This window comes from Gymnogyps californianus, chromosome 17, assembly GCF_018139145.2.
Source record: "Gymnogyps californianus isolate 813 chromosome 17, ASM1813914v2, whole genome shotgun sequence".
Taxonomy (NCBI): Eukaryota; Metazoa; Chordata; class Aves; order Accipitriformes; family Cathartidae; genus Gymnogyps; species Gymnogyps californianus.
The window spans coordinates 1,484,144-1,495,549 of NC_059487.1; the positions used below are offsets into that span (position 1 = coordinate 1,484,144).

The 11,406-nt window shown below is 48.1% G+C and overlaps 1 protein-coding gene across 2 annotated transcripts; it reads left to right on the forward strand.

Annotated features, from left to right (window-relative positions):
* Positions 1–5,512: 5,512 nt before the first annotated feature.
* On the forward strand, positions 5,513–10,306 carry SRSF6 (serine and arginine rich splicing factor 6). 2 transcript variants are annotated; one of them, XM_050907153.1, is made up of 6 exons: positions 5,513–5,762; positions 6,102–6,247; positions 7,661–7,788; positions 8,020–8,228; positions 8,572–8,661; positions 8,781–10,306. In XM_050907153.1, exons 1-6 carry the CDS (start codon positions 5,656–5,658, stop codon positions 9,142–9,144), a joined length of 1,044 nt encoding a protein of 347 aa, XP_050763110.1. In that variant the 5' UTR covers positions 5,513–5,655; the 3' UTR covers positions 9,145–10,306. The 2 variants fall into 2 exon arrangements, with proteins under 2 accessions (XP_050763110.1, XP_050763109.1); XM_050907152.1 differs by having other exon boundaries at positions 5,514–5,762; positions 6,102–6,250.
* The last annotated feature ends 1,100 nt before the right edge of the window (positions 10,307–11,406 follow it).

Below are 11,406 nucleotides of genomic sequence, written 5' to 3' on the forward strand. Positions count from 1 at the left end.
AAAGTCACATCCTAGCCACTAATGCACAGAAACAGTCACGGTCAGTTCAGCAGTTCTCTACACGTGTGTCAGGAGATCCCATTTGGGTTCAAAGCCCAGACTGATGCTCATGAGTCAGTGGCTGGGCTGACCTAGCGTGGCGGCTCCGAAGGAGCTGCTAAGGCACAGCGGATGAATGAGCTGCTTGAACAACAGCTCCTGGGAGCTGTTAACGTCTCCCATGCCTCGGCTCACTTAGAGACATTTTTTACTTTGTGCCGTGGCTGGATGACGATAGCTTTTGGAGCTGTCATGTTTTAACAGGTTGGTGCAGCTGAAGGACTAAAACTCACGCTGATTTGCAGTGGCCTGTCTCCGAGATAGCACTTCTTTGTCAGTTTGCTTTCTTCCTCCCATCCTATGGAAGGGAACTTTATCCCCTGCAATGCTCCTTGACCCTGAATTTTGGGGAGGAGGAGCCATGTGTGAGAAGAAGGAACCCTTGTAGGCAGGGCCTGCCAGACAGCCACGGGGAGACCTCACACCCTCCGGTCTCCCTAAGTCTCCGTTTCCCACAAACAAAATGAAGATGCAGGTACGTCCGCAGCGCAACACCCAATGATGACGGGTATGATCACAGCAGCGAAATACCTGATGACCACAGTACCCAGACACACCTGCCAAAGACCTGAACTGAATTTGCCCACGTTTTGCATGTGAATCCAGACTCGGCCTCCAGTGTCAGCGCCTATGGGATTCACACCAAAGAGCCACAGGAAAATGTGAGAAAACCAGCCAGCCTGCCCATTTTGCCTCTTGAGCAGCACCCAGGTTCAGAACTGGGTTCTCCGTCAGAGAGATGTGACGAGGCTGAGGTGATGGGAGAGGGAAGCGTAACAGAAACAGTCAGACACTTGACAGCAGCATCCTGAGACACCAGTCTTGCAACAAACAGCTGGTGCATAATAAATTCATGATATGCATATTTTATACTGTTTTCGTGAGATACTCGCATATGGCCATACCCACTGCTGGCAAGACTGGACAAAGAACACGAATTTCACACCGAGGGCTCCTCTGACAACAGATTATAAGAAATAATCACTAGCCGAATATTAGCCCTCAACAAGACAGACAAATTACATGTGATACTTTTTATTGGACTAACAATAAAAGACCCATAAAGGGTTACCAGAGCTCTGCTTCGTATCTCACAGATTATGATCAATTACAGACTTCAAACCTTTGTACCGAGAGATTAGAGCCTTTCGCCCTTAGGAGGAAAAAAGATGAACTGTAATTTCTTCTTACGATGTTCCTCCCACCTTCCACTGTGGAAGTGGTATGAAAAGACTGTCATACTTACCTTTCTCCATTTCTCTCTTTGTCTTAAGTGCCCAGGAAAAAGCACCAAAGGTTTGAACTACAGAGTTGCAATTTCCAGTTCTGCAGCGCCTGTTGATTTGGCGGATCAGGCCATAAAGCTAATGCGTTTCAGACATTGATCCTGGGTTCCCAGGGGTCAGGAACGCATGTCCCTCGGTGTGAGAGAAAGGCTGCTGACGCAGAGGCTGAACCTGCTGCTGCGTGTGCTCGTGTATGTCAGGAATAGGACTGCTAAGTCAAGGGCGTAAATATAATAGGACACGACAGAGATAGGTCAGGGAAATGGCCTGGGACCACTGATCCAGAAGGATGAAGAAGATAATTGGATCTTATCTGTGTCTCCTTTGAGCAACATCCACCAGCCTGCCTGGGCTGTGTAAGAGGTGAGGTTCGTCTCTGGCCACTATGTCACTGCTTTACAGCCACTTCTTGCCTTCCAGGGTTACCAACAGACCATAAGAGAAGGCATAAGACAGCACAGGGCTGAGGCCATTCTCATTACAGCCAAGGCTGGTCAGATAGGTCCCTAAATGGCCTTGGAATAGGGGGAGGTTTTCTCATTCTCCTTCTAGGCATCAGACTGGTCCTAACCCAGCCATCAAGCCCCCCAAGGTGGGAGAAGGCTAGAGGAAGAAGAAACAATGTGAAAAACAGATAACTGATTATGGAGGACAAACAGTGAAAAAAAGGGCAGGGGCATGAGAATCAAGGATTTGAAAATGGTTCGAGGGGGCACTGGAGGGGGACACGGAGCATGGCACCCAGTGAGGAGGCACCCTGAAGACCCTTTATCCCTCCTCAAGTATAGGAACAGAAAAACAAACCAAGGCTGCAAGACCCTAATGTGAATCTTCCCTCACTTTCCATGTGGCCTCAGCAAATCTCTCTCTGTTGCCACCTGCCAAGAGCTTTGAGATGTCCTCCCAGAGAGGGCCATCATATAACGGGGGCCCTTGGAAGCCTGAAAGACCCACCAGCCAGTGCCGGTGTATCTGCATCCCACGGAACATGGGACTTCACATCCTATATGGCCACATCCTCTGTATACTTCTAAAAAGCATATGGGGCACAGGCACCGATACTTCTTTGGAGAAATGGGCACTGTGCACGTGGAGATACCCGCGCGGCTCCTCTGTCACTGCATGTGCTCAGCACATGTACGATGGAGAGCTGTTCTGCATGTGTGCTTTACTGGTCCAGAACTGGGGAGGTCCCCGGTCCCTCAGGCCCAGGCGACTCTGCTCGCCTCATCAGCAGGCTGTGTTGTTGCTAGTAACGAGCCAGACCAAGCAGAGACGGAATCGGGCAACTGTCTCCGCTTTCCCTTCCTAGACACTCCCTCGACCCGCAAATGCATTCCTGGTGCCATTTGTCCCTTTTCCGACCCCTCTCTCTTCTGCGCCGCTTTGTTGCTCACTCTCTTTGGGATTTTTTCCAACTTGATGTTGCTTTTGGGCGTGGGTTTATCTGATTGTCTCATTACAGGAGGACCGATCGTTTGCTTTTGTTTGCTACTGTTTGACATCCCAGCGCTCAGGATGGGTAGGTCCCAAGCTCAGTTCTTTGCCTGCGTAAAAACAGGCCAGAACGTGCAGGGACTGCCTGTGCTCATTCATGCGCCATGCAGCCCTTAGCTGAACAGACTGTTTTTCATCCATTTCTAGGGCATTGTGTGGGGATATTCTCCCAAGAAAAGGAAGTGATGTAAACACCACCTGAGGTCTCAGAGCTCAGAGGATGCATGGACAGCACTTTTGTCATGAAGAATTTATTTTTCCCTGTTGGAACGGGGAAAGAAATTCCTTATACTAAGAGGCAGAGACATTGAAATGAGCATCATCACCTACGGGAGAGCAGCTTTTATGGGCTGTGAGGAAAGTACAGAAGTGCAGATCTTTCCGGAAAGGCAGTTATTTAAGGCTCTGATCCTGAAAAGCATCCACTTGCAGGGAAGCCCTTAAGAACAGGCTTAGCTTTCCTTCTTATCCTTGAACTTCAGTACAGGCTTACATACTATCTTCAACCGAGCACAGGATGTTTTAGCAAGAACTATCTAATTGGGTTGTTTCCAGCGAGTCTTAGCATGCAGCTTTCTTACTCCGTAGGTGCCAGCACAGGCAATTTCAGATGAATGCTCATATCCAAGGTTTTTAAAATTTGGGCCAGTGAATCATTATCCGCTTATGAGAACAGGAGTGGAAAATAACAGAATATAGCTGTAGTGGGGAGAGGACCTTTATGATCAGACTTTATAACCTGCAGTTATCTCAAAGAAGACACAAATGACTTAAACCAATGGATTTTTTTATATTCTAAGTTTTTGGTAGGAGAAGCCATCCTTTAGTTCTGTGCATACACCACTCTGCAATGGTATTGCCGTTCATGGGAGAGGCTCAGAGATACTATTACATGTTAGCAATAAATAGCTATAATACTTTTCCCACTTACCTGTTTCTGAGAAAGCAATGGTGCTTCAGAGCTTGTTCTCTAAACAGAACAGCTGAAAGTTGAAGACCATGAGTGTGAGAGACATCCCAGCTCTTCCAGGAGAGCTTTTATTTCAGTAGGCTCAGGGCAAGGTACAGCCTATCTCGTGCTGTTCCCCTCTGTGCCGTGCTATTCAGGACCAAAATTAAGTCTTTTGAATTCTCTACACAGAGCTGATGAACACTACAGCCTGGCTAATGGTTAAATTTACCCACAAGTTGAAATATCTCCTGGTGATATTGTATGAAAAAACTACAGCAGGCCTGTAAATTAGCGACTTACCTGCCTAAGTCTTTCTAAAGCAGGCAGAAAACACTCAACGAACTCATGAAACCTTCCAGGTACTGTCCGCTGTAACGGAAGAGGTCACTCATTGTCTGTTGTACTGTATGAATCAAGCTCTTAATAAATGAGAAAAAAATGAGACTGACGAGATTTCCCCCCTTCTTTAACTCAGACTCAGCAGTTGCTTTGTCACAGATTAACTCAGGCATCAGCCTGAAAATCGAAGGCAATCCTGGTGTCTTTGGTGGGTTGCATTACTGACACTGATGCTCGCAGTGTCGAAGCATTAGGGGAACACGAGCTGCTGTCCATGCAGCTGGGAAAAATCCAGCAGTAAACGTGGCCTCTCCACCTTAAATATTTAAATTGGATAGTATACAATATAAAAATGTTACATGTATTAGAATATAATTACATTTATGGTTTATAGGAAATACACAAATCATAGTATACACTATGAAATAGTGTTACAATGTAAAGCCCAGCAGACTGAGACACTGGTTTTATTAACATACTGGGAGGATTTTTCTAATTCAGAACATATATTAAACGGAAACCAGGACACAGAACTCGGTAGCTTTCGGCCGGTAGTAGGATTGCTCCCGTGTAACCGTGTCTAGAAAGCCACCCGCAGACAGAGGTCTCTGGGCCGCCCAGCCTGTGAGGGACCCGCCAGGTACGTAAGGAGGCCGAGGCGCGGCTCCCCGACCCCAGGGCTTTGCTCTGACTGACCCTGGGCTATGGCACACGGGCTGCATGCAGACGCGCCGCCACCAGCCAGGCCGCCCGCCTTCCCCGTCAGAGCCCGGTCCCATCCAGCCGTCAGGCAGACCCGGGCGAAGCGGCCCCGCCCGGAGCAGACTGACAAAGCCGGACGGCGGCTGAGGGGCCGCTCTGGCCTGCAGCCGCGGGGGCAACAACCATCTCAGCGGCGATGAAGGGGGCACCGCACCACAGCGGTGCGGCCACCGGGCCCCGCGGGGCTGAGTGCTGCGGGGAAGGCCCGGGCCCGCAGGGCCCCGCCGCCCGACCCAGGCGCAGGGCCGCTCCCACGCGCCGCCGGAGGCGCCATTGCGCATGCGCAGAGCAGCGCAGCTCGCCGGAGCCCGCCAGCGCCCCGCGCGTGCGCAGCGCAGGCTGTCGCCTCGCGAGCGCACGCACGGAGCTCCGCGCATGCGCGTAGCCACCCTGCCTGCTCCGCCCGCCCGCCTGCCTCCCTCCCCCGCCTCGCCACCGCCTGCTCGCGGGAGCGTGATGACGTCCCCTCCTGGCCTGCGCCGTAACGTCCGCACCCGAGCCCCGCCCCCGCTATAAAAGCGGCGGCGGGCGGCGGGCGCCATTGTGCTGCGGAGCAGGCCGCGGCTGTGGCAGCGTGCGGGCCTGCAGCGCCGCTCCCCGCGCCCCTCTCGCCGCCTCTCTTTCTCTCTCTATCTCTCTCTATCTTTCTCTTCCCCCCCCCTTCTCTTTCTTCTCCTCTCCCTCTCCTTCCCCCTTCCCCCTCCCCCCCCCGCCGCGGACATGCCGCGCGTCTATATCGGCCGCCTGAGCTACCACGTCCGGGAGAAGGACATCCAGCGCTTCTTCAGCGGCTATGGCCGCCTGCTCGAGGTCGACCTGAAAAACGGGTGAGCGCCGTCCCGCGGCCTAAGGGCCGGCACCGCCCGGCGGACGCCCCGCGCCCCCCCGTCCCCCCCCCCAGCTCCTCGCCGGGGCCGGGCGGGCCGCGCCCGCCGCCGCCCCCCTCCCTTCCCCCTCCCCATGTTGTCGGCCGCTCCCGCCCGCGCTGCCGCGTGGCGCCCGGCTCAAGATGGCGGCGGCGCGGGGGGAGCGGGGGCGCTGCGGCGGGGCCGGCTCCCATTGTCCCGGCTCGGCTCGCGCGACCCCTCTGCCCCGGGAGCCGCCGGTGGGTCGGGGCGGGGGGGGGGCCGGGCTGGCGGCTGAGGGGGCCTTTCTTCTTCCCCCAGTTACGGCTTCGTGGAGTTCGAGGACTCCCGAGACGCCGACGATGCCGTTTACGAGCTGAACGGCAAGGATCTGTGCGGGGAGCGCGTGATCGTGGAGCACGCCCGCGGCCCCCGCCGCGACAGGGACGGGTACAGCTACAGTAGTCGCAGTGAGTACGGGCCCATCTTTCTGCGTGGTTGTACGGCTGCTTCGGGCGAGGGGCAGGAGGCGAGGGGAGGCGGCTCGGCTGTGTTGGCAGGGCAGAGCCGGGGGTGATGGAGTGGATGGGACCGAGTCCTGAGGGGGTGGGCTGTCGCTGTCTCTGCCAGCATGGTAGTAGGGGATATCTGGTGCATCGCTGGGAGCCAGCGATCTGCTGCCTTGGTGCTGCAGGCGGTTTTCCTGGCACCAGCGGTGCACCCAGGTATCCCCTAAGAAACGTAGGAGGGCAAAGATGTGAAGCGATTCTGGCTGCGAAATTGTGGCCCTATAGAAAGGGTTTCTTGTTAATTAGAAACGATATGCTCTGCTAATTTAAGGGCTCCAGTATTCTTGGGAGCATTTAGATGAAACAGTGATGTTGCATCACTAATGTTAATGAATAAATACCGTTGTATAATTGGGGTAGAAGCACTCAGCTGTGAACTTTCATGTGAATGTTTCAGTTGAATATATAGAAGGGGTGGGGGGAGGTTTTCAAGCAGGAATCTGTTGTACTAAGTGGGGGATATTGTAAATATTTCTATGTTCAGCTAACTTTATAGCTTCTTGAGCTGAGCTATATAGAACTTAACTGGCCTAGTACTGTAATTAAAAGTACTAAGGTTCATCTTTCAGTAATCTCTAGAAGCTTCGTGTTTGGGGGGTGGGTATCTGTGTCTTTTTAAAAAGAATCAAATGTATGTTGTTTAAAATTGTTGCATGTTCAATTCAAACTTTTTAACAAGTCCTTGATGTTTCAATTTAAAAGTGACCAGTGGGGCTGAGGCTGTGTCCACTGAGGCTAAGATGACTGCCTTTCCTGATTGGCCATGGCTTTTCCATACATTGTGTGACCCTTGCCCTATGACCCTTTGGCTGACCTTACCGGAAGCCATGACGACAGCAGCCTTTTGCCATTAGACGCAGGGTGATGGTGAGGATTCCAAGGGTTAGACAAAACTGGTTAAACTGAACTAGGTGACTGTTACCTTGCGTGTTTTGTGGCCAAACCACCACCAAAAACCTCATACTGTGATGTAAGTACTTAGTGTAACTAGTAAACGTTTTTGTAAAATGTAGAAATGCATGTAATCAGTTAAGTTTTATATTTTACAATGTTCTGTAAAATAAAACTTAGCAAGGTGAATCTAATAAGGAGCAGTCACTCTCTAACAGATCTTAGGAGCACAGACTTGTAGGATTTTAGTCTGTTTGATTTGCCATTAATATAGATCATGGCAAAATTGCAAAGTTTATTGGAGGCTTAGAGAAATAAAGTCCTACTCCAGTAAATATAACTGTTTAACTAACTTTTTCAGAACATTTAGTTTTCTTCATGCTAGGAGACGATCTAACTTTATTTCTTTGTACAATAAAGGTGGGGGTGGTGGCGGATATAGCAGTCGGAGACAATCTGGAAGAGATAAATACGGACCGCCTGTTCGTACAGAGTACAGACTGATTGTTGAAAACCTTTCCAGTCGCTGTAGTTGGCAGGATTTAAAAGTATGTATTAATGTTCTATCATAGAGCCTGTTGTGACTAGCAGGAAGCAATAACTTCCTGTAATATCAATGTTCATTTTGATTTAGGTAGAAGTAATTGAGACATATTTGTGCATGAATGTTTACACGCAGTTAATGCTTCTTGCATTTGCTCAGACTTGTCTTAAGCTAATGTACTTGCGGAGCATAAGCATGTGGAATGGTTATGTAATTCTTCATCTACTCCCTAAAGGATTTCATGAGGCAAGCTGGTGAGGTAACCTATGCAGATGCTCACAAAGAACGTACAAATGAAGGAGTGATTGAGTTCCGATCTTACTCGGACATGAAGCGTGCCCTGGACAAACTGGATGGCACAGAGATAAATGGAAGGAAGATCAGGCTGGTTGAAGACAAGCCACGGTCAAGCCATAGGCGATCTTACTCTGGCAGCAGGTCAAGGTAACTTCTGGGACACGTCAGTCTCTGCATCAAGACTACTTACACTAAGAATGGGTATAGGTAGCCCTACCTGCAATAGTTACCTTCAGTTGAGACTCTAGGAATAGGGTGATGCCTGAGAATGTAGAAGGAATTATTCTACGTAATACAGCAAAGCCAGGTTTGAGAGTTTTTCACGTGAAACATCAGATGTAAGTCACTGACAGTATATCGTACCTAGGTGGATTCATAGTATGTCTTGATGTGGCCATACTTGTTTTTGACAAGTTCTTCTCTGTTAGATAGCATAGCAGGGCACACCAGACAAAGAAGAAGGGACAAATTACATGTTAAATGTTTCTAGGTCACGATCTAGAAGACGGTCTAGAAGCAGAAGTCGTAGAAGTAGGAGCAGCCGCAGCAGGTCCCGTAGCGTCTCCAAAAGCCGTTCGCGGTAAGTGATACATTGTTTTCTGTTAGTACAGGAATTGCTACTCATTAATTGATAGATATTTAAAACTGCTGTAAGTACGCTTCAGTTCATGCGGAATAAACTCTGTCTCTCTTTGAAAGATCTAAATCCAGGTCACGAAGCAAAGACCGCTCACGTTCCAGATCTAAAAGCAGGAAGTCTAGATCAAAGAGCAAATCGAAACCCAAGTCTGACAGGGGTTCACGCTCTCACAGCAGATCCAAGGAGAAGTCTGAGAAGTCTCGGTCCAGATCCAGGTCCAGGTCTCGATCTCCCAAAGAAAATGGTAAAGGAGATGCTAAGTCTAAGTCCAGGTCAAGGAGTAGGTCTCGTTCCAATTCTCCGCAGCAGCAGCCATCTGCCAAGGCTCGTTCAGAGTCACCACCCAAAAGAGCTGCATCGAGGTCCCGCTCCAGATCTCGTTCAAAATCTCGCTCACGATCAAGATCTAGTTCAAGAGATTAAGACTAGAACTCTCCTCTTACATTGCACACTATTACGGAACATTTTCCTACTTGTCAGGCCATTAGTGTTATGTTAGTACTTCAGAAGTTGGTTTTTTCTCTTGCAGGAATGAATGGCCTAAGAACTAAGTAATGAGGCATAAAGCTTAATTTGTATCCCAAATTTGAAAATACGAGATCGGATGGTGGTACAAAGCAGGGAAAGTGCCCCTTTTGTAGAAATTCAGCTAAAAGTTTGATTTTATAGCATTTCCGCAGGAGTAACTTAACTACTCTTAAGTGCAAAGTGGTTTTTATATTAAAAATAAACTGAATATAAACAGGCTTAAATCTGGGCTTTTTTGAAAGTATCATTTTTTCCTATTTTTTTCATGGTTTTAGAACTATGGGTATCATTAGCTTAATAGGTTACAGCTTGCTACCAAAGGCAGGATTGCCTTGCTGGGCAGGTCAGATAATTCTCTGGTTTATCTTAATTTGTGGAAGCAGGCTGCAAACTATATAAACCGGTAACAATACTAGGAAGATTTTAGACCAGCAATAAACTCAAGTTGGAGCATTTGTGTTGTATCTTAACTTGCCAAAAGAACATTCCCCCCCGTACTGTGACTGTATTAAAGGTAATAAAGGTACTCTGGAACCTGTATCGTACAGTATTGCTGAAAAATCCTATGTTTCAAACTTGAAAGAATGAAAGCTTTCTGACATTTTTTTTGCTTGAATATCAAGTGTCACTGTCAGACAGTTAACGTGTCTCTTGGATGTGGTCCAAGTCACTAGTATGTTGTATGGTTTGTCAGCCTCTAAATACCTATTGGATATGAAAACTTAGGTAAATAAAACTCTTCCCTCCCTTTTGACTCATTTATGTTAACATTTTGCTTCAGACTAGGAGAACTATAATCCTGTTGTGTGTAAGTCTGAACTTTATTGGAAATGTAATCTCTTGGAGCTAGAGTTCTAGTCTTAACAAAGGCTTTGCTAAACCACAGTTGCCAATTCACTTAAATTGTGGAATAGGACTCATCCCAAAAATTCCCCTTTATAGCTAAATTGATTTTTGTAACATGCAATAGCAAGCATTAGAACTGCCTTGTACTCTTTATACAACGTGTAGTTTGACTTGTATAAAATTAAATTGGTGACTCAAACTCTTGTGTTCATTGCAGTGTAATGGCATTCTTTTTCTGCCTCTTATGCTGGGGAAATCACAATTTATCCTACTTACCTCTTTTCCTGGAGTAACTTCTTTGTTTTAGTAGGAGACTTGGGAGCTCTTGAAATGCACTTGGTTTTGTGCTTGAGACCAGCTAGCCAACCGAGCACCGTTTGTCCCAGTACGTTGTCCTTTCTTCAGGCGTGACTGGATGTGAAAGCAGCACCTCTGACTGGTCAGGATTTTACACATCCATTCAAATGAATTGGGTCGGGCACCAGGAGCACATCAAATGCATGTTCAAATGCGACTTGATGCCAGCTTTTCTTTCCTGGGATTGCTTTATGATCTAAACAGGTCTCTTGAAAACTAATACTCAGTTTCTTACTGTTTCCTGATCAGATCTAGAAAGCTTGAGGTTTTGCGTGTTGCATGTGAGCAGATGTGTTAGTGCAAGAAGCGATCCCAGGATGAGTAAAGTTCGTTTTGCCCGATAAGCTCGCATTCCTAATGGAACCTGAATGGAAGTGATTACATGGCTTGTGTTGCCATCAGATCGGGTCACTGTTGCTTTTACATTGTACACTTTTCCGTGCTGTTTCTGTCCCAAGCATGGAAAAGCAGCTGTATTTGAGCTGCCAAGCCAAGCTTCCCCGTGATTGTTCATACAACCATGGAGCCTTGCAGGTATTTCTGGCATGACTAAATCCACACTTCTGCAGAGTGCGTTTAGTACTGAAGTTCTATTCTCTTCACCTGGAATGAGGTGACTCCTGTGTTTAGTTAATTTGTGATAAGTAATTTTCTTTTAAAAACTGAAGCTGTTTTACTTAAGGTGTAATTTAGCATAATGGCTAGAAAAATTATATGCTGTAGTTGCGATCACTGCAGGTAATAGCTTCTCTGCATTGGATTTCAAATGTGGGGGAGTACTGGGGACTTTCTGCAGAGGTCAGACTGTGCAAGAATAGTTTAATGCAGGTTTACAGCCCTAAGCTACACTTGCGGAAATATTGACCTCCCTTAAACTTGTTGACGTAAAAGCATTATGCCCCCTTGATTTTATTTATGCTGATCGTGGAGTAGGTCAGACTTCAGGGAGAACTG

Excerpts from the sequence above, each read along its gene's own strand:
- SRSF6 (XM_050907152.1), top strand. The coding sequence starts at position 5,656 with ATGCCGCGCGTCTATATCGGCCGCCTGAGCTACCACGTCCGGGAGAAG. Across the intron at positions 7,789-8,019 it reads GTAGTTGGCAGGATTTAAAA|GATTTCATGAGGCAAGCTGG; the intron begins GTATGTATTAAT and ends TACTCCCTAAAG. Across the intron at positions 8,662-8,780 it reads GTCTCCAAAAGCCGTTCGCG|ATCTAAATCCAGGTCACGAA; the intron begins GTAAGTGATACA and ends TCTCTTTGAAAG.